The sequence below is a fragment of the Lobosporangium transversale genome (assembly GCF_002105155.1).
Source record: "Lobosporangium transversale strain NRRL 3116 chromosome Unknown BCR41scaffold_31, whole genome shotgun sequence".
NCBI classification, from domain to species: domain Eukaryota; kingdom Fungi; phylum Mortierellomycota; class Mortierellomycetes; order Mortierellales; family Mortierellaceae; genus Lobosporangium; species Lobosporangium transversale.
Window position 1 is genome coordinate 374,335 of NW_019029009.1, and position 22,029 is coordinate 396,363.

The 22,029-nt window shown below is 41.4% G+C and overlaps 5 protein-coding genes across 5 annotated transcripts; all 5 read left to right on the forward strand.

Moving 5' to 3' along the window:
• Positions 1 to 638: 638 nt before the first annotated feature.
• On the forward strand, positions 639 to 1,917 carry BCR41DRAFT_372536 (hypothetical protein; the record flags this gene model as incomplete). The annotated part of the gene is made up of 5 exons (XM_022026693.1): positions 639 to 650; positions 789 to 851; positions 1,091 to 1,219; positions 1,501 to 1,567; positions 1,844 to 1,917. 5 exons carry the CDS (start codon positions 639 to 641, stop codon positions 1,915 to 1,917), a joined length of 345 nt encoding a protein of 114 aa, XP_021879266.1.
• An 11,199-nt stretch (positions 1,918 to 13,116) lies between these two features.
• On the forward strand, positions 13,117 to 13,617 carry BCR41DRAFT_131489 (hypothetical protein). The gene is made up of 2 exons (XM_022019487.1): positions 13,117 to 13,173; positions 13,349 to 13,617. Exon 2 carries the CDS (start codon positions 13,391 to 13,393, stop codon positions 13,559 to 13,561), a length of 171 nt encoding a protein of 56 aa, XP_021879267.1. The 5' UTR covers positions 13,117 to 13,173; positions 13,349 to 13,390; the 3' UTR covers positions 13,562 to 13,617.
• Positions 13,618 to 15,436: 1,819 nt separating this feature from the next.
• Positions 15,437 to 17,238, forward strand: BCR41DRAFT_131503 (hypothetical protein). Its single transcript, XM_022019488.1, has 4 exons — positions 15,437 to 16,209; positions 16,376 to 16,447; positions 16,549 to 16,946; positions 17,067 to 17,238. Exons 1-4 carry the CDS (start codon positions 15,770 to 15,772, stop codon positions 17,156 to 17,158), a joined length of 1,002 nt encoding a protein of 333 aa, XP_021879268.1. The 5' UTR covers positions 15,437 to 15,769; the 3' UTR covers positions 17,159 to 17,238.
• Positions 17,239 to 17,982: 744 nt separating this feature from the next.
• Positions 17,983 to 18,904, forward strand: BCR41DRAFT_308704 (hypothetical protein; the record flags this gene model as incomplete). Its single annotated transcript, XM_022020927.1, has 2 exons — positions 17,983 to 18,510; positions 18,626 to 18,904. The coding sequence occupies 2 exons, from the start codon at positions 17,983 to 17,985 to the stop codon at positions 18,902 to 18,904; spliced, it is 807 nt and encodes a 268-aa protein (XP_021879269.1).
• Positions 18,905 to 19,251: 347 nt separating this feature from the next.
• BCR41DRAFT_372540 (hypothetical protein) lies at positions 19,252 to 21,931 on the forward strand (the record flags this gene model as incomplete). Its single annotated transcript, XM_022026694.1, has 3 exons — positions 19,252 to 19,324; positions 19,421 to 19,448; positions 20,092 to 21,931. The coding sequence occupies 3 exons, from the start codon at positions 19,252 to 19,254 to the stop codon at positions 21,929 to 21,931; spliced, it is 1,941 nt and encodes a 646-aa protein (XP_021879270.1).
• Between the last annotated feature and the right edge of the window lie 98 nt (positions 21,932 to 22,029).

Consider the following 22,029-nt stretch of genomic DNA (forward strand, 5'->3'; position numbering starts at 1 on the left):
GTTAGATGATCAAACTGTCCAATACGACGAACCTTTTTTTTTTTTTTTTTTCTTTTTTTTTGTTGGGTTAACAACTCTTGATACTCTTTGTCGCTGATTGAACCCCGTTCAACGCTCTCACTCTTTCTCTCTCTCTCGCATACAACATCCACACACTCTCTTTCTTTTCTTTACCTTATTTTCTTTCCTTCCTTCCTTCTTCTTTCTTTCTTTCTTTCTATCCTTCCCCCTCCTTATTCTTTTTTTTTTGTTTTGTTTTTTTTTTGTTTTTTTTTTGTGTAAATGTTTTTTTTTTTTTTTTTTTTTTTGCTTGTGTTCACGACTGACATAAAAAAAAGATGCAGTATCATGTAATAAGGAGATGAACGTGGAAAAAAATAAAAATAATAACGCCATGATGCTGTTCAGCACTGTGCTGGATGCTCACAAGAACAGAGAACAGGAAGAAGGGAAGAATGAAATGAATAAAGAGAACATTCAGGAAGAGCGTCTTTGCTATTGAGCCATGAAGATCATGTACATGCACATGTTATATAAAGTTATTTTTATAAGCAAAGAAAAAAAAATGGTTCCACAAGTCTCTTTTCTGAGGAGATGAGTAAAAGGATCGATTCCGTTCATGCTAGAGAGTATATCTGATGGAATCAAAAGTAAATATATGTCTATACATATTAACAATAAACACTTGTGGTTCACAACAAATAAGTGCAACCGAAGTGTGGCGTTCGTGGAGGAGGATCGTTTTTTCTTTTTCTTTTTAACGCATCTTCACGTTGAAAACATTCTAGGCAAGCAATTGGCGATCCTATCCTTTTCCCCGATTCATGACAAAACGCACAAGCCAGCCTGAAGTACAGGATTCGCACAAGACATCATTGAAAAAATCATGGGCTTTGAATAAATCCGTTTCACACCCTTCCAAAAATAATTAGATCTCAATGGCGTCATTCCCCCAAACATCGTCCATGGCTCCCCATGCTATAACCAGAGTTCAATGATGGATTTCTTCAGTGATCGATACGCGTGCATGATTAAATTGATTGGACACTTAAAAATGTAAAATATCTCCATGTCCTATTAAATTATTGAGACATGGTCTGTGCCATCCGAAACGCTTGAAATAAGCGTTGCAGTTGGGACGAGGACATTTAGCACAAGTGTAATACTCTTGAACGTCTACAACTTCGTATCCAAGGGACCTCGCCTGTTTGAGGAAAAAGTAAATAAATAAATATGAAAAATAGATCAGAGAATTTTTTTTTCGATACTTACTCTACTGACGCATCAAAATCCCCCTTTATCAATATTAATTACGCTAATTGAATACATGAATTCTGGAGGAGATTAGCCCAGACTCCTCATTATCAGGTGTGTTTACCTGTTGGAGGATGTCTAGGTGGCAGGAAGGGTGCTACTCGACTTTTTCGTTGGACTAGATATTGATTGTTAAATACTAAGTACCCAAGTATTCAATAATAATAATAATAATAATCATAACAGCCATCATACCACCAAACAATTCCTCTGTCTGTGACGAGACGATGGATATCCTGCCCTTCCGAGCCAGGTTATTTGCCACATATCCACTTTCAGTTACTAACTCACCAGCAGTATGTGTTGCTGCTAACACTGCTTTCTGGGACGCCCAGAACGCTGGCCCCTCATTGCGCTTCCAAACCTCGTAGTTGTTCTGCAGAGCTATTCGTGTTGCTTAAGAGATAACGGTGGAATTTTTCAAAAGGGCCACATAAGCCTTTTCGGCATCTTTTTCATATAAGTACTTGGAATTTTCTGCAAAGTCACACATGGAGACAACTTCTCCCTTTTTGACTTTATCCTTTAGCCATTGTACTTGCTCAGGAGCGATTCCTTGAAAACTCATTGCTAGAAGTCCAATACTCATTAAATATCAGTTAGGATCTTGCAAAGTGTGACATAAAAAATTAAAAATAAAAATAAAGTAGTAAAGAGCAGTTGACCACTCTGCCATGCTCCACTTTCCGTCTACTTCCTACCGCGAACTAAATAAGGAACGTGCTAAAAAAGTACCAGTGTATATTGGACAGATGTCTTTTCTGGGCCTGCGCTCATTCAAACAGGAAATAAACATGCTAACAAACCTAAAGATTGATCTAATATGGGTAATGAGGAAGGATAGAGCTAATTAATGCAAGAGCATTGATGCTGGATAGATTGAAAAGGCTGAAAAAAAGTAGTGCCACAAAATAAAAAAAATGGTGATGACGCGTAAAAAGTAAAAAAAAATAAAAAAATAAAAAAATAAAAAATATCGAAATAAAGGGCAGTAATAATGAGAACGGCAGAGATGATGAAAGGGTAAAAGTAAAGGAGATTGCTAATGAAGAGAGAGGAGCTGATGGTTGTAAAATTAAGTGGTGGCGATGAGGCGCAGAAAATGCAGTGCAGTCCACGACACGTAGGCTCGTCATAGGCTCGTCACCAGTCTGGAGGACGAAGTTCATGTGCACATGCACGTACTGAAAGGCAAATCTGGCTTGCTCTTGCAGGCACTTCTCTCTCAGGCTGGGACCAAATTTGACATTTTGGCTGAAGGTCTTTTTTTTTTAAATTTGAAAAAATTCCCGAGTCGAAGCATCTCCTGAAGCAACACCAGAGGTTAATAAGCCAAAAAAGGTACAGCCATCTGATAAAGCCAACTCAAGAAATAGACGAATAACACGATCCAAGAGAATGGCATCATAACGCTCATAGAGAGTATCGCAGAGGTTTTTTACTCTGTCGTGGGACATTTTCCTTTGGCAAAAAATAATAATCTGCACGTTGAGGTTTATTTTTTCCTCACAGGTTTTGTTTTAATTTCCTGAGTGACAGAGATCATGTATAAGTAATATCAATTAGGTTAAAACATTGCACGCAGCACCACATTATCCGAGCATTTATTCATTTGTTTTCTATATATAAAGATCCTATTTATGTGGGCTGGAGGGCTGCAATTAAACGAAATATGCAACAGCGGTTATGTGTGTAGGACCGATTTAAAAGCGCTATCGCCTTTGTCTAAAGGGTAAGTGGATAATGATGGCTTCATTCATAAAGAATGAACCATTGTAAAAATTTCTCAAGGAACGGGTATAATGCTTTTTTTAAAAAAAGACAAAATTTCATCCACTTGATTGCTATTCGATTTAATTCTCCAGATTCGTACCGGCTGATCCTCCTGAATATGCAGCTTCGATGTCGATTTTTATGACACGCTGACTTACATGTTTTAAGCATTTATATGGCTTCTGGACGACCGTATTTCTGGCGGTAAGAAAGTTCTGAACTTTAAAATCGTCATATACGACTCCTGGCACCACAAAATAGAGGAAAATAGTATCATCACTTCCCTTCGACTTTGATCGGTCTCCCTTCGACTTTGATTGGTCTCCCTTCAAGCAGGGTCCAGTAATACAATCAATTATCTCCTTGAATGGTGCTTGCTTGATCGGATGCTCCTCTGATACTGTGACCTGAAATAGCTTGTTGGGTCCCAATGCAAAATCAATGCACGGAAATTTAGAATATTCTGGTACAAATAACTTGCCAGCTGCTTGAGTGAGCCTTGATAATTCCTCTGAAGTCCGGATAAATACCTCTTCTGGATTTGCTGGAAAATCAAGAAATCCTGTTTCGCCTGACTGGAGATCCCTAAAGGGAAATCTAATATCACCACGTCGAAATAAGTGATGAGCATAGATTTCAACCAGTGGGCCTTTATCTATATCCTCTCCGCCTGCGACAAGTTTCGCCAACACATCGACCCAAGTGTTATCTTTTATTTTGTCCATAATCTGTGATTCGACCCAACGAGATGCCCACACCAGGTAGAAGTCGAGATGGTCAGAAGTGGGGACTCTATGGAGTAAACGACTAAATCCACTCGCATCTTTTCCTCGTGCAAAGAGCCTTAGAAGATCTGCTGGTTTCTCGAGTGTTCTAATAGCATCATTGACGCGGAATAACGCAGCTTCTTTAGCACGCTCAGTATGTTTTTGATTTTTGGATAGTACATCGGCTGGACACTGTAGAACCTGTCTTGGCACGCCCCCCAAGTCGTAAAAAAGCTCCTCCAAAAATGCTTCACTCACTACATGAAAAAACTTTACATTGGCTCTACATTCCTTAAGCTCATCCAGACTCCAGAGTGACATGTGATAGTAGCTATTTGGTGTATTTTCCTTGGTGAGTTCATCGTAATGCCCATAGAGAGTTCTTGGCGATGCTGAAAATATCGTCCTGGCTTTACCTGGTTGAGGATTTTCACCACTATCAACTAAATACCACGTTTCACGTTGGTTAAGGAAATCTTCAAACATCGTTATATTCCCTTTACGTTGGCAAGTTGTTCCTCCATAAACATAACATTTGGTATGCTGCTTCTCTTGGAAAATAATAATCGGTGGATTTTCCTCATCGTGTTCGGCAAGGAGGCGGATGGCAAAATAGACCAAAAAGGCTGACTTCCCAATTCCAGGCGTTCCAGTGACAAAGAGTCGGTTCAAACGAGGTACTTCATGAGGGGTACTTAATCCGGATGTAATATGGTCATAAAGCTCTTTATATTCATCTCTGATATAAAGATGCCTTGTTTGGCAACAGGGAAGATACAACCCTCAGGGGCAGTCAACATTTTGGAACCCTTGATACCACCAGAATTTCGGAGCTCGCAAGCCACGCTAACAATGCTGCAGTAAATACTATCTTCTGATAACTTCTCCCCATGTACGAAAGCAGCTTGACCCTCTCTTTCGAGTTTAGACGCGAGATGCAGGGTCACCATTCACTATCCCTTTCGTTACAAGCCCTGCTTCTGTAATCGCATCCCTAAGACCACCTCTATTATACTTGGACGACTTTTTTAGAGGGTGACTCTGATAAAGGAGATAGAGTGATCAAAGTCAATATTTTTGATTTATTGCACATCACTCTAAAATGATCAATAACCAGATTCTCGGCCAAAAGCACTCACCAGAATCTCCATCTTGTTTTCTTTTCTGACCTATGTATCAAAAGCGAATAATGAGAAAGAACGTTGAGTTATCAAGACACAAACCAAATGGTGATATTATGCACATGGCCGTTTAAGATACAAACCAAGCTTCATCAGCTGAAAATATCAACAATCAGTCCATCAAGAGCCAAGGATATACCTCGCTGTGGTGGCTTGACAAAAACATGGATAGTTTCCTTGGAAGTTCAGAATTAAATATGTCCCCAAGCTCCATTGACGCGATTGTGAGAGCCTCTTTTGACTCGATTTCTGACTCAAAGATGGCCTCGCCTTTGTCAGGGATGGAACCTTGTAGAGGGTGAGCTGGTCAGCGTCAATATCCTAAATGCATTGGCTTCTCTGTTTGATGGCTTGCTTGAGCATCCCGACCGATTTATCGCAGAAAATCTCTACTGGGAACGACGTTGCTTCTCCCTCGACAACGCAGTTCAGCAGTAGCAGTGGCGCGCTTTTTTCGTTGTGGGCGCTGGTTTACTCTTTTTCGTTTATTGAGTGTGGAGGCATCCTCAGGCTTATTTGCAGTCATTTTTTTTTGTGCTTGGCTCTCTGTGGAATCATTTGCAGCCATGTTTTTTTGTGTTGAGCTCCTTGTGCGGCCATTGAAAATTAAGATGAGTGGGACTGAGTGTGGTTGAAATGCAGGGAGAATGATGGTTAAATAGGCGAAGGTATATTCTTACTCTTTCACCCGTGGTCACGGTATGGAAACAATAATGAAAAATGTGTAAGGCAAAAAAAAAAGAAGGAAAGGAAAAGAAAGGCAATAAATGAAGGCTTGGAATGAATAAAAGAGGTAAGTGGTGAAATATGAAAAAGGTGGCGAAAATGAAGTGGAGCAAAGGAAAGAAAGGAGCGACAACTGATAAATTTGTTCCTTTATTTCGAGGTTAGGCTTTGCGTGAGAAAATATTTTTTTCAAATCAGCCACGTGCCATTTCTGGGTCATTATGACGTGACAGAGGACGAAGTTCAAACTTGACATTTTGGCTGGAGGTCTCTTTTTTTAAATTTGAAAGAGTTTCTAAGTCAAACACACCGCTAGGAAAGGTTCTTTTTTTCTAAGTCATTTACACCATAGGGGATAGCTTTTTTTTATTTCTTTTAATTTTTCTAGAGGTAAATTTCGTAGTGATAATCGGATGAATAAATGAGATTGTGAAGAAAAACAGTAGCATGCTTCACACGTAGGCCATTTTCCTCTGATCTGTAGGACTTTGCTTGAAAAAAAATGATTTTTAAAAAAAAAAAAAAAGCTATTTCCTATGGTGTAAATGACTTAGAAAAAAAAAAGAGCCTTTCCTAGCGGTGTGTTTGACTTAGAAACTTTTTCAAATTTAAAGAAAGAGACCTCCAGCCAAAATGTCAAGTTTGGTCCCAGCCTGTGCTTGTGCACGAGCTTCGTCCTCAGGCTGGTGACGAGACTGAGAAATGAGTTCTTTGCGCACTAAAGATTGTGGGTGAATCTATTTGACAACCCGGGTTGTCACTCTTATTTGACAACCCCCCCCTTAATTATTTTTCTCAATTTTTTTTCTTTGCGTGACAACCCGGGGTTGCCAAATAGTAAAATATCTAATTTGACAACCCCAAGCTCACTATTATTTGACAACCCTTTTTTTATTGGCAAGATTATTATGTGAAAATCGTTTCTATTGCTATACCTCAGCAACACGAAATCCCTCCAGCAATCTAAAAGCTTCCTTCAAATAACAAACTTTTTTTTTTGGTTACGAGGTGTTGTTTTTTATTACAACTGATTTCTAAAACAAGGGTTTGCTTTATAGAAAATGTGCCTATACGGGTAACATGCACTAAGCATACATAAATTCGGAGTGGTTATGCGACGCTTGATGGCGCATGCGTAAGACGCGGAAAGGAAAAAAAGAGAGACAGAAGAAGCTATAACCACAGTCATGATAACGGAGTGTTGCCACCATTTTAGAAATCCAGCTGAGAAAGGCCCTCCATAAGTGCAAGAGGGTGAAGACTTGTCATGTGACAGGTTGAAAAAGACAATTTTTCTTCTTTTTTTGACAACCCGGGTTGTCAAATAACAAAAAAGTGAAAATTGAAGACCTGGGTTGCCAAATAAGCCGGTGTGACTGCTAAATTAGGGGGGGGTTGTCAAATAAGAGTGACAACCCGGGTTGTCAAATAGATTAATTCAAAGATTGTCACGTCACAATGATCCAGAAAATGGCACGTGGCTGATTTGAAAAAAAATATTTTCTCACACATCGCCTAACCTTAAAATAAAGGATCAAATTTATCAATTGTCGCTCCTTTCCTTTGCTTCACTTCATTTTTGCACTCTCCCTCTTCCTTTATCACTTTTTTCATATTTCACCCCAGTTTTGTTCCCATCAATTTTGCTCTTTTATTTATTCCAAGCCTTCATTTATTGCCTTTCCTTTCCTTTCCTTTTTTTTTTTTTTTTTGCCTTACACATTTTTCATTATTGTTTCCATACCGTGACCACGGGTGAAAGAGTAAGAATATACCTTCGCCTATTTAACCATCATTCTCCCTGCATTTCAACCACACTCAGTCCCACTCATCTTAATTTTCAATGGCCGCTACAAGGAGCTCAACACAAAAAAACATGGCTGCAAATGATTCCACAGAGAGCCAAGCACAAAAAAAAATGACTGCAAATAAGCCTGAGGATGCCTCCACACTCAATAAACGAAAAAGAGTAAACGAGCACCCACAACGAAAAAAGCGCGCCATCCCACTGCTACTGCTGAACTGCGTTGTCGAGGGAGAAGCAACGTCGTTCCCAGTAGAGATTTTCTGCGATAAATCGGTCGGGATGCTCAAGCAAGCCATCAAAGCAGAGAAAGCCAATGCATTTAAGGATATTGACGCTGACCAGCTCACCCTCTACAAGGTCTCCATCCTTGACAAAGGCGAGGCCATCTTTGAGTCAGAAATCGAGTCAAAAGAGGCTCTCACAATCGCGTCAATGGAGCTTTGGGAGATATTTAATTCTGAACTTCCAAGGAAAACTATCCATGTTTTTGTCAAGCCACCACAGCGAGGTATATCCTTGGCTCTTGATGGACTGATTGTTGATATTTTCAGCTGATGAAGCTTGGTTTGTATCTTAAACGGCCATGTGCATAATATCACCATTTGGTTTGTGTCTTGATAACTCAACGTTCTTTCTCATTATTCGCTTTTGATACTTAGCTCAGAAAAGAAAACAAGATGGAGATTCTGGTGAGTGCTTTTGGCTGAGAACCTGGTTATTGATCAATTCAGAGTGATGTGCAGTGCAGTAAATCAAAAATATTGACTTTGATCACTCTATCTCCTTTATCAGAGTCACCCTCTAAAAAAGCTCGTCTAAGCATGAATAGAGATGCTCTTATGGACGCGATTACAGAAGCAGGGCTTGTAACGAAAGGGATAGTGAATGGTAGGCCTGCCATCTCGCGTCTAAACTCGAAAGAGAGGGTCAAGCTGCTTTCGTACATGGGGAAGACACCATCAGATAGTATTGACTACTGCATTGTTAGCGTGGCTCGCGAGCTCCGAAATTCTGGTGGTATCAAGGATTCCAAAATATTGACTGCCCCTGAGGGTTGTATCTTCCCTGTTGCCGGAACAAGGCATCTTTATATCAGAGATGAATATAAAGAGCTTTATGACCATATTACATCCGAATTAAGTACCCCTCATGAAGTACCTCGTTTGAACCGACTCTTTGTCACTGGAACGCCTGGAATTGGGAAGTCAGCCTTTTTGGTCTATTTTGCCATCCGCCTCCTTGCCGAACACGATGAGGAAAATCCACCGATTATTATTTTCCAAGAGAAGCAGCATACCAAATGTTATGTTTATGGAGGAACAACTTGCCAACGTAAAGGGAATATAACGATGTTTGAAGATTTCCTTAACCAACGTGAAACGTGGTATTTAGTTGATAGTGGTGAAAATCCTCAACCAGGTAAAGCCAGGACGATATTTTCAGCATCGCCAAGAACTCTCTATGGGCATTACGATGAACTCACCAAGGAAAATACACCAAATAGCTACTATCACATGTCACTCTGGAGTCTGGATGAGCTTAAGGAATGTAGAGCCAATGTAAAGTTTTTTCATGTAGTGAGTGAAGCATTTTTGGAGGAGCTTTTTTACGACTTGGGGGGCGTGCCAAGACAGGTTCTACAGTGTCCAGCCGATGTACTATCCAAAAATCAAAAACATACTAAGCGTGCTAAAGAAGCTGCGTTTCTCCGCGTCAATAATGCCATTAGTACACTCGAGAAACCAGCAGATCTTCTAAGCCTCTTTGCACGAGGAAAAGATGCGAGTAGATTTAGTGGTCGTTTACTCCATAGAGTCCCCACTTCTGACCATCTCGACTTCTACCTGGTGTGGGCATCTCGTTGGGTCGAATCACAGATTATGGACAAAATAAAAGATAACACTTGGGTCGATGTGTTGGCGAAACTTGTCACAGGCGGAGAGGATATAGATAAAGGCCCACTGTTTGAAATCTATGCTCATCACTTATTTCGACGTGGTGATATTAGATTTCCCTTAGGGATCTCCAGTCAGGCGAAACAGGATTTCTTGATTTTCCAGCAAATCCAGAAGAGGTATTTATCCGGACTTCAGAGGAATTATCAAGGCTCACTCAAGCAGCTGGCAAGTTGTTTGTACCAAAACATTCTAAATTTCCGTGCATTGATTTTGCATTGGGACCCAACGAGCTATTTCAGATCACAGTATCAGAGAAGCATCCGATCAAGCAAGCACCATTCAGGAAGATAATTGATTATATTACTGGAGACCGATCAAAGTCGAAGGGAAGTGATGATATTTTCCTCTATTTTGTGGTGCCAGGAGTCGTATATGACGATTTTAAAGTTCAGAACTTTCTTACCGCCAGAAATACGGTCGTCCAGAAGCCATATAAATGCTTAAAACATGTAAGTCAGCGTGTCATAAAAATCGACATCGAAGCTGCATATTCAGGAGGATCAGCCGGTACGAATCTGGAGAATTAAATCGAATAGCAACCAAGTGGATGAAATTTTGTCTTTTTTTAAAAAAAAGCATTATACCCGTTCCTTGAGTATTTTTTACAATGGTTCATTCTTTATGAATGGAGCTATCATTATCCACTTACCTTTTAGACGAATAAATAGAGCGGTTTAATCCGTCCTCCCTTCTACTGGGGCATTTAGAACTTTATAAAGCTGTGATCATTGTGCGATCTTGTGTGCAAGAAAAGGCAGGATTTTGTGATACTATTATCAAAGAGTTTTGTAAAAACGGATAGAGATGAAGAATCCTGTGGAGAACCCAGTGAGAGTCTGATGATGAGACCCAAAACCATATTATTATCAGCAGGACAGCTGGCATAGGAAATTATCCTTTCTCGTATGCTTTGTCATCTGGATGCTTGCCACTTGCGAAAGACCTCATCCAGGGCGCCAAAACATTTACCGGGAGCTAGGATGACAGCTCCACTCTAAAGACATAAATGTCGTTTTAGCCCCATGGTGCGTGCACGGGATGGCAACCTGTGGTCAATGAGATCAATCTCGCCAGAATCATCCCCTCTCACATCAATTCATGCTAGACGGATGAAAGATTAGGAGGAAAAGGTCCTTGATGTCTGGGATATCCACGCTTGTTTATAATCTCACCAAAAGTTCTGTGTCTTGCGTTCATAGGCGGTTAATCGCAGTTTGGTTTTCGTATACCCCTTGAAGAACGTAAGCAAAAATGCCTTTATGTTTTATATTTGATACTCATCAATTTACCCTTTTTACTTGTCCGAAGGTAGAATGACGCCTAGCCAATGGATGCTATATGCTTGGTCCTGTGGTCGTCTCCGTCCAATGATCACTATAATAGAGAACGTCATTGGACGTGCCGATGCAGGCCTTTGGAAGCAAGAAATCAAGGGCCTGGTGTGGTCGCTCACTGATCCAGGATATAAAGAATCTGGTAACCTATGCCATGAGTAATCTAGAATTCTGAAGCGTATTAACAAAGGGGATGCAGGAATTAAAATCAGTGTCGACATCAGGGAAACCTTCGGTCGAGCCGTAAAGAATGAATAGATTACTATATAGTAAAGACTTGATATTGGAGTACAATGAGCCTGTTCCGGTCGAGGTTTCGTTTGCTTGAATTGTCGTTAATCAAAGGAAGAAGGAGTTTACAATTATCGTTGAGCCAATATCATTTATAGCAGCAATTAACTTGTTTGAAGTGGATGACTCTTGATTGGCTAAATTGGTTAATAGTGTTGCTAGACGCCCCTACGTCTGGCACAAAGGGCACACATTTTGAGTATTTCAGTCCCGCTTTGTTTAATTTCAATCTTCCAGAATTATAACAATGAGCGAATTCTTAGATACTCACTGTAACAAAGACTCCATACATGAATCCAAGTTAATCTCGCTTTTTTTTTGTTTTGTTTCCAAAAGAGAACCCATCTGGACCAGATATCGTTTTTGTATTAGAATCGGAGGGTAAATATTATCCTGCTTGTGTTTTAGCAAAATGTGCTTGTGCATGTACAGTCACCTGAAACAAAGATTGGACAAAAAAATAAAATATTGAAATAGTTACGTAGGGAAGCGTTTCCTTCAATCTCTTTCCTTCCTGTTTTTCACATACAAACAGCTTGAGTAAACCACCATGGCGAGACACTTAGACATTGAGAATAAAGATATCATCGTTGGAATGCACCTCGCGGGCATGAAGGCTGCGGAAATCGCATTGCAACGCGGTGTACCCCGAACCTCTGTTATTAATATTATCAGGGTGTACCAAGAAAGAGGCACCACTGCTTGCACTCCGATCCCAGGACGGCCCAAAGTACTAAGTGAACGGGACCTCAGGAGCATCGTTCGCCATACTAAGCAGAATAGAAGGTGTACTCTTAATGATATCACTAACCAATTGCCGAACAAAGTTTGCGAGAGGACAGTTGCGAAGGCATTGCATTCACTGGGTATTTTCAGCCGGATTGCAGTAAAAAAACCATTCTTAAAAGAAGGACATATAAAAAGGAGGCTGCAGTTTGTCAAAAAATATATGAGTTGGTCCATGGAAGACTGGAATCGGGTAGTTTGGACTGACGAATCATCATTTGAAGTTGGTGAGCATTTTCGTCAAATAAGAGTTTGGCGTAAAGTAGAGGAAAAGTACGATCATGATTGCCTCGCACCCACTTTCAAAAGTGGTAGAACAACTCTGATGGTCTGGGGGGCGTTCACAGCAACCAGAAAGTCTCGGTTGGTTGTATTTGAAAGAGGTCGTAAAGATGGACGGTGTTTCGTGGAAGATGTATATCAAGGCGAGCTAGCCAGATTTATGGCTGAGGTAGAGGATGGCATACTTATGGAGGATAATGCTCCAGTTCATACTTGTAAGATTGCAAAAGAATGGCGCGAAAAAAACAGCATCCCCAGGATTCCAGACTGGCCTTCATGCTCCCCAGATTTGAACCCTATTGAACATGTATGGTCACTTCTTGCGGATGCACTCGATAGGCGCGCTAAAGGGCCAAGAGATCTTCCCACTCTCACACGGGCTCTTACCGAAGAGTGGAATAATTTACCGCAAGAGAGGCTGGCCAGCCTTGTCGCTACCATGCCCGAAAGGCTGGAAGAAGTGAATGGGGTCGATGGTAGGAACACTCACTATTGAGCCTACATGGCGCTTTTGCTGCTCTAACAATGCCGTCTTCAAAACCCCAATAAATAACAGTATTGACCTCTTTAGTGAGCATGTAAAATTTCATGTGTATTGATGAAGTCTTTATGTATGTTGCATATGAGCTGTTTGTCCAGGTTGTTCAAAAAAAATCAAGAAAATCCATTTTGTCCAAACTTTATTTCAGGTGACTGTACAGAAACAAAAGAGATGCTTCAGCTGCTTATTCGTGCACACAGTGATTGACGAACAAAAAAGGAAAAAGCCCGCGATAAAAGAAGGCATATGCAGACAACAAATAAACAAACTGTTTGCTCACATACATTTTTTTCACCGTTGTGTCTGTAACTCTTCTAAGCTTTCTGTCTGGCCGTTTAACACAGGGAACCCTCAGAAAAAGAAATACCTCGCATGATTGGTGCCAGGTCTGAAAACAACAATAATGCAATGCTGTACGTGGAAGATAGGGTCTAGAAACTATACCATTGATCACAACTGCTACTCATGCTCTCTTGCCAAGGACTTGAACAGGCATACCAACCCCTTCTTCCTTGCTCTCATAACCGCTCATATCCTTTCGATGCATTCTTTCGCCGTTTATGTCCACTACATCTGAACCACACACAGTTCACCACTCACTCCAACAGAGATATTTGTATCACCTTGGGTATGATATGTTGCTGTGGTTCCCTCTGGTTTCAACAGGCCCAACAAACTCTATTAGCAGTGTTTATCAACCCAAATACATCAAGGGAACGCAAGGAGACGAGTAAGCAAATGATGCGACAAATCAAGTCTCGTCGAGCTGTACAGAAAAAGATCAAGTTAGTCAGGCTGTAGAACGAATCAACTCAGATTGCCTCAATCATACGACGAATATTATCATCACTATATCACATCAATCAATCAATAAACGATACAATGAGGCCCCCCAAGCGGACAATGGAGTCATGCGAAAGTCTTCGTGAGTATTATGGTCTAACCCAACAGTTCGAGAGGAAATAGTCCAATTGTTGGAACTAAACATGAGTACCAAGGGGGCTGCAGAGGACAAGATCCTTAACCACAAGGGGATATTGTTGCAGGAGCTGTTTTCCTTGAAAGGATACAAGGACGTTGGACTGCAATCTGATGATGGCCCTAGAAGGAAACTACGGACATCGTTCTTTACAAACGGCCTTACCCTAACACTTCTTGCCTATGACACATCGAAGCAAAAAAGAGGTAGAGGTTCGCAAGCTGCCCAACCTTCGGATACTCAAAGATCTCAAGCAGTCCAGGCTTCTTCAAGTGCTCAGCAGGGATCCTCGTCTTCAGGCCATGGTGCAGGCGATGGTGGTGATGATGGAGACGACGACGGAAATGAAGATGACGATATCTTGCTGGGTATCAGCGATATTGACTTGCTGGAAGTTGATGAACCATTCTTAGATGGCGGCGAGGGAGAAGAAGCAGCTGAAGAAGGTACATCGAGCACAAATCCACTGTCCCCGGTGAGTCCCAGTCCCCGGCGTGAGATCAACTGGAAGCAGAGATCCCGTCTCCTCGAGAATGTAGAAGTTAAATATGACACCCAGGCAGCATGGGACCAGTGACGACAATAGGGAGACTATATATAGGGCGCTTGTCGATTTCTATAATGACGGGTGGTTTGTTCGGAATAGCTGGGATAATAGAAAAGCACAGAACGGATGGGTTGATTATGTGATCAAGGCAATTCTGAAGCTTGCGGGCGGAAGCAATGGAAGAAGAAGAGATGCCAATACGAATGCGGTGATCTGTATTGGACTAGGATCATTCAAGACAAACCGAGGACAAGTATCGAAGCATGGGATATTGATGAAGAAGCTTGTTGAAAAGGTAAAAAAAAAATCCCTTGATCAATGACATTTAATTTTTGAGTCTTTTTTTTAACGAGTATTAAATCTGGCTCGAACAGGCAAAATCTCTAGACTACCCCATTGCAGGTTGTCATGAATACTACACATCTGCCAAGTGTCCACGGCCTCACTGCGACAGTATATTGGAGAATGTTCCTTTTCGATCCAAGTACTGTCGAAATTGTAAAGCATACTTTGATCGAGATGCTGTTGGTGCTGAGAACATCGCAAGGGTCTGTGAGTCGCAGACAAGAGAGCAAAAACGACCTGCAAAATATATGCCGCCGGACGGAGGAACTCAAGGCCAAGCTTCTAGCGGTAGTGGCGATGGTGGAGGTAGTGGTGGCAGTGGTGGCAGTGGTGGTAGTAGTAGCAGACCCACAAAAAGGAAATTTTCAGATGAAGGAGGAGGAGGAGGAGTAGAGGGATCAAGACCACCGAAAGGACCTTTGCTGGGTCCAGGAGGAGGGGGAGAGACAAGCCGGCAACAACAGTAGGACACAATCTACTACAAACATGACTAGGTCCAGAAAGGCCTTCGTCTTAAAAAAATTGTAAGTATTGGCTCGATAATACTTTTTTTTTTTTTTTTTTTTTATTTCTTTGTTCTAATACACTTCTTTTAACACCAGATGCAATGTCTCGTTTTTTAATGGGACGGACTATCTAAATGATTATTGAAAAGCCATGACCGAAACATCCGATCTGGATCTATTGTATCTCAACATATAATAATCATTTTTACTTACAGAGTCACCAAATATGGCACAAAGTGTGAATTGTAGACCACAACTCTGAGAATGACATGTTAAGGCTATCAGAAACTATTCACCTCTTGTCCTGCGTATCAGTAACCATGCCCAGGTTTGACTAAAAAGGTTGTAGAGCCTAAACTCTTTTGTGTCTATTGCCTACGCCTCTTTTGCCTTCAATTACCCTTCCCGTTCCAAAGCCAGTGTTGATCCTTAAAAAAATATCTTCGATCAACGTCAGTGCGCGCTAAAATAAAGGTGCTCATCTTTGAGCTTGATCCTCACTCATTTACCATTTTCTGTTCTTGTTCCTGCCCTCCTTTTTTCTCCCTCTTCTCTCTTCCTATTCTCATTATCTTCGTCAAGTATAGAAAAAGTATAAAAAAAAAAAAAAAAAAAAAAAAAAAACATTTCCGATGCTCGATTTCATTTACAATGTCGATTATTGGAAGACATTTGTCCAACCCAGCAACTTCTCATTGGAAAATATTCCAGATCTCACTTCGAAAGTAGCAATTGTCACAGGAGCGAATGCAGGACTCGGTTATGAGACAGCATTGGAGCTGGCAAGGCATGGTGCTCATGTCTTTCTAGCTTGTCGCAACCAAACCAAAGCCTTGGAAGCAATTGAAAAGATGGAAAAGGAACTGGCAGAGACAGCACCTCAACTCTATCCTAAAGTAGATTTTTTATTCCTGGATTTATCAAATCTTCGTATTGTCGCTCAGTCTGCGAAAGAGTTTCTGTCCAAAGGATTACCGCTCCATATCTTGATTAATAATGCGGGTCTAGGACTCATACCATCAAAGCTAAGCAAGGATGGAATCGAGAATGTGTTTGCAGTCAACCATATGGGGTAAAAAAAATTCAAGAACTATGATTTATGATTACAAGTGATCCAAATGATCATAATCACACAGCACATGATCATGTCACGCAGAGATACCCCAACCTTTTTAAAAAAGTATCTGTCTAAACTGTTTATATTTGTTTGAATTCGAATGAATTTAAATGACCGGTAGACACTTTTTATTCACACAATTACTGTTACCAAAAATCATCGAGTCACAGCCATCAAGGGTCGTAATCTTAAGGTGCGTTGAGTTTAAATAATATGGACAAGATCTATTGGGAAAAGAGGAAGGAAGTGAATGCCTGACATGATAAAGATTAACAACCTCTTCTCTTACCTTAGCTCGTTAAGCCATGCCTTGAATTTGCCCGAAGGAGGAATTCAATTCGGAACTTTGAGTCAAGTAGATGCAGAATCAGCAGCTGTGAACTATAATCGATCTAAACTTGCCAACATTTTGTATACTAAGGCATTAGCGCGACGATTAACAGATGCAGGACACGATAAAGTTTTTGTCAATTCATTACACCCAGGATATTGTTATACAGGGATCGACAATGAAACGCAGGCTTTGTTTGGTCATGCTGCATCTAAAGCGATAATAAAGACGAGGGAGTTGGTTGGAAGACCTGCTGTAGATGGGACCATTACCTCGCTATACTGTGCCACGAGCCCAGAGATCGAGGAGAAGAGTTTGACAGGACGCTTTTTCGTCCCAGATGCACATGAGCTCCGTCCAAGTAAAGAAGAAAAAAAAAAAAAAAAAAAAAAAAAAAAAAACTACCATGGTGCTGCAACTTCAGCTAGCAATGACTCGACACCTGAAAATACTTCCTTTTTCTTCTTTCCTTTTTCTTTAGGCTCATATGCAATGGATGAAGAGCTGCAGGAGAGGTTATACAAATATTCAGAAGACTTCATGGTCAAACGGGGTCTGCTATTGCCTTCATAGAATGAGGATCAAGCCTTTTTGTAATAAAATTCCAGATAACAATGAAAAGCCTTGGTTTGTTTGCAATCATTACGCGTAGCGATTTAGCCCAATATGGGAATTAATGAAATAAAAAAAAGCGCAGGTGGTTTGTCTCTACCTCTTCTCATTATTTGCATCAAGCTGTTAATCATTCACTCCGAGTTAGATCAGTACACACAATCAGCATGAGCCAAAGCACCATTGCATTGACATTGCTAACAAAGAGATCGTCTCAATGTCCTCAAGCATTCTTTTTAACGACCGGTCTCAAAAGAATTAATGGTGAATTTAAAGCTCACAAGACATTTACCACTGCTTCGGTTGCTTCGATTCCAGGGCATAGCAGGATAATGAGTCTTGAAACAAACAAGTCGCTACCTTGGCTCAAGTCTTCAACGCTCAGATATTACTCGAACCAACGTTTGGGACCACACTCTGTGATAGAGCATACGACAGCCACATCCATACCTATTCCACCTCTCCCTCACTATGTCTTGAGACGCGCCCCAACACCATTTCAAGCGATTGTAAAACCTGTCCTCTTCACAGTGATTGTATCATTAGGAGCATTTACATCAGCGGCCTACCTCTGGGAACGAAACCAGGTAACTTTGTTGAAAAAAATCCAAGCATGGCGATCTCAAGCCAAGAATGATCGGCCCACAGCAGGAGAGTTTGCTCGGGCTCAAGCAAAGATTCTAAAAGAGAAGTGGGTCGTGGTCCTGGAGCGATTTCGCTGGATCCAAGAGATTGGAATCCCTTTAGAGGTCCAAAAAGCACTCTTCATGATGCGAGCAAAATGGATGGAACTCACACCTGCAGAACGGACTATCTGGGCTATCATTGGATTGAACTCGATTGTGTTTGGGGCATGGAAGGTTCCTCGCTTGACGCCCTTCATGGAACGATGGTTTATGCATCATCCAGCTCATGGAAAATCTATCACCTTGTTGACATCGATATTCAGTCATCAACACTTTTGGCACTTTGGATTAAACATGTTTGCACTCCATTCGTTTGCTATGCCGTTACATGAACACATGGGACGTGAGCAGTTTTTGGCGTTCTATCTCACCACAGGTCTCACTGCTTCACTGGCATCACATTTATTTACAGTCGCACGTGTATCCTGGGCAAAAATGATCCCATCATTGGGTGCGAGCGGCGCACTGTTTGGATGTCTTAGTTCGATTGCCTATCTGTATCCTAATGCGAGTGCGTACATAATTTTCTTGCCGTTTCTTTCATTCAAAATGCCCGTGGCTGTCGGTGCTATGATGGCATTGGATCTTGCAGGTGTCATCAGAAACTGGAGAATATTTGACCATTATGTATGTACCCTTTTCCTCTATTTTTCTTATTTTTTTTTACTTATTTAACTTAATTGATATATCCTCTGTCATTTATATTAATGAGCTGATTTCACCTTGTAAAATTAATTTTAAGGCCCATCTTGCTGGATCAACATTTGGATTGGCCTATATATATGCTGGAAAGGATTGTATGTGGTCTCCATTGCAACAAAAGGCTATTGAGCTAAATAAGGATACGTATTTATTTGGCAAGCTAAACTCCAAATCTCCAGCTCAGACTGATGTAACTGGATCATTAGGCAATGGCAATGCTGATATGGAAGGACGTAGTGCCAAGGAGATTGCAGTAGCAAGATATAACAAGATAAAGGCATGGTGGGATATAAAGCGAAGTGGTGGCGATAGAGAATAAAGAACTCCATCGAGTCTTTCTAGACAAAGGCTTTGACTCTTTTGACCATTAATCACGTATCTATATATTTCTGCGCCGGCGTTCCTCCAGTTTCATTAATGTTGCAAGACATTATAGGCTTTAATATATATATAATCTAATTTTATGTGGTTAAGAGGAAAGAGCCAGGGATGGAGCATGAGTTACATGTGCTTGATCCATAAGATACATGTGTTTGCTCCATAAGATATGATTCATTATTAAAAAAAAAAAAAAATAAATACACAGGACCTGCAGAACTGAGAAAAGGAAGGTGTGTATTGTTGAATCGACACATCTCTTATTTTTTTCTATGTGAAAAGATAACCATGCGAGATGACTTCAATCATGTATGTTATTTGACTCTCCAAACCCTCTTTCCTTATCGTCGAAAAAAAGCAGGTAAAATGTTGCATTCATGATCATGATAGGTATCTGTAAGTCAGCACAACTGCAGCTGTGATGCAACGACTTTGCATTTCCTGATCAACAATACAGGGAGAATATGCGATATTGCCAACAAGAAGTAAGTCTTTTTTTTTTTTTATTCCATATATCCCCAAGAACGTTTGAAATGGCACTGAACAAACGTCCCACTTTTCCTTTTTGTAAGAAGCGGATAATGAATCTGCAAGTAGTCCAAAAGTCCCTCCATTCTATTCCTTCTGTTCTCCGTTCACATTCCTGAGGCAATTGGGCGTTCAAATGAAAATCTCAATCTCAACCCCCTTTTTTTTAAGTCGATCCCATTCCATTAAGGGCGTGCATGCAAACAAAACGCTTTGATTAAAATGAAAAGGGGAACGAGTCTAAAAAGAAAGGAGGTTCGACATCATCCATCCGGTTCTCTTGTGGATTTACTTTATAGTATCCGGTCCCCATTAGAATGATATGCAGCCTTCTTGGTTTCACCGACAAAAGAAAAATTAAGAAAAAGAAAAAAAAAAAAGAAGGTTCCTAAAGGCGCGGCCATTAGTATATGAAGCAAGAATTCAACCACCTTTGTCTCTCCTTTTTCTTATTTGTAATTTTCTTTTTTTGTTCTCATCTCACCAGTGAAAACATTTAAACCCCACCCATATACCTATCTTCCTGAACCCACACAATACCCTAACACCAAACGAATAAAAACTGATATTACCCAACGCGTGCGCTACGTGATATAATAGCGTTTCCTTTATCATGAAGATTAAAAGTTTCATCCTTGCTTTGGCTAGTGCCATTGCATTAACCTCTACATTTGGTGAAGCCCAACGCGCTCGACACGATCTTTCTGCTGCAGCTCTCGACTTAGCAACTGATTCCCATGGCTTGGACAGGGCGGACGCTTTGGGCTCTACTCGGCTTTGGAACAATAAGCATAAGAAGCATCACAAAAAACACCACAAACACCATAAGAAGCACCCCAAGAAGGATTGTGATAAGAAAAACTGCAAGACTGAGACTATAGTCGTTTGGGCGCCATGCACAACTGAACCGACTTGTATTCCTCCAACCACTACTACTGACTGTACGACTGAAACTACGACAGAGTCCGAATGCACCACAGAGTCCACAAGTGCCACAGAGTCTGAATGCACCACAGAGTCTACGAGTACCACGGAGTCTGAATGCACCACAGAGTCTACAAGTGCCACAGAGTCTGAATCCACTACAGAGTCTACAAGTGCCACAGAGTCTGAATCTACCACAGAGTCTGGATCTACCACAGAGTCTGAATCTACCACAGAGTCGGAATCTACCACAGAGTCTACAAGTGCCACAGAGTCTGAATCTACCACAGAGTCGGAATCTACCACAGAGTCTACAAGTGCCACAGAGTCTGAATCTACCACAGAGTCTGAATCCACCACAGAGTCTGGATCTACCACAGAGTCTGAATCTACCACAGAGTCGGAATCTACCACAGAGTCTACAAGTGCCACAGAGTCTGAATCTACCACAGAGTCTGAATCCACCACAGAGTCTGGATCTACCACAGAGTCGGAATCTACCACAGAGTCGGAATCTACCACAGAGTCTACAAGTGCCACAGAATCTGAATCTACCACAGAGTCTACAAGTGCCACAGAATCTGAATCTACCACAGAGTCTGAATCTACCACAGAGTCTGAATCTACCACAGAGTCTGGATCTACCACAGAGTCTGGATCTACCACAGAGTCGGAATCTACCACAGAGTCGGAATCCACTACAGAGTCTGAATCTACCACAGAGTCTGAATCTACCACAGAGTCTACAAGTGCCACAGAATCTGAATCTACCACAGAGTCTGAATCTACCACAGAGTCTGAATCTACCACAGAGTCTACAAGTGCCACAGAATCTGAATCTACCACAGAGTCTGAATCTACCACAGAGTCTGAATCTACCACAGAGTCTGAATCTACCACAGAGTCTGAATCTACCACAGAGTCTGAATCTACCACAGAGTCTACAAGTGCCACAGAATCTGAATCTACCACAGAGTCTGAATCTACCACAGAGTCTGGATCTACCACAGAGTCGGAATCTACCACAGAGTCTGAATCCACTACAGAGTCTGAATCCACTACAGAGTCTGAATCTACCACAGAGTCTGAATCTACCACAGAGTCTACAAGTGCCACAGAGTCTGAATCTACCACAGAGTCTGAATCCACCACAGAGTCTGAATCTACCACAGAGTCTACAAGTGCCACAGAGTCCGAGAGTACATCCGAATCCGAAAGCGCCTCGGAATCTGAGAGCAGCACGACAACCACTGCTCAAACTACGACAACCACTGCTCAAACTACAACGACCACTGCTCAAACTACAACGACCACTGCTCAAACTACAACAACCACTACTCCAAGTACTCCTACTCTTCGACCCCCAACCCCAACCACCCAAAAGCCAAGGACAAGGACAAAAACCCCCAAGCCAGCAATGCCAACTTCCAACCCACCCCTCCGCTGCCAGAATGGCAAATGCCATCACCATCGCCAGGACCACGCCCACCATGGAGATCACAATCAAGGCTTCTAACGAGAGTACCCGTCTGTAACAACGACGGCAGCTGAAACATCCGTGAGTAATTACGGCAACTACAGCTATAACTTACCACGGCTTGATAAAATTCCATT

What these genes read in the sequence shown, in the direction of transcription:
- BCR41DRAFT_131489 (XM_022019487.1), top strand. Translation starts at nt 13,391, where the DNA reads ATGATATGTTGCTGTGGTTCCCTCTGGTTTCAACAGGCCCAACAAACT.
- BCR41DRAFT_131503 (XM_022019488.1), top strand. Translation starts at nt 15,770, where the DNA reads ATGCTCGATTTCATTTACAATGTCGATTATTGGAAGACATTTGTCCAA. An exon ending in TCAAGGGTCGTAATCTTAAG is followed by an intron (nt 16,448 to 16,548) that starts GTGCGTTGAGTT and finishes CTCTTACCTTAG; the next exon opens with CTCGTTAAGCCATGCCTTGA. An exon ending in TGCACATGAGCTCCGTCCAA is followed by an intron (nt 16,947 to 17,066) that starts GTAAAGAAGAAA and finishes CTTTTTCTTTAG; the next exon opens with GCTCATATGCAATGGATGAA.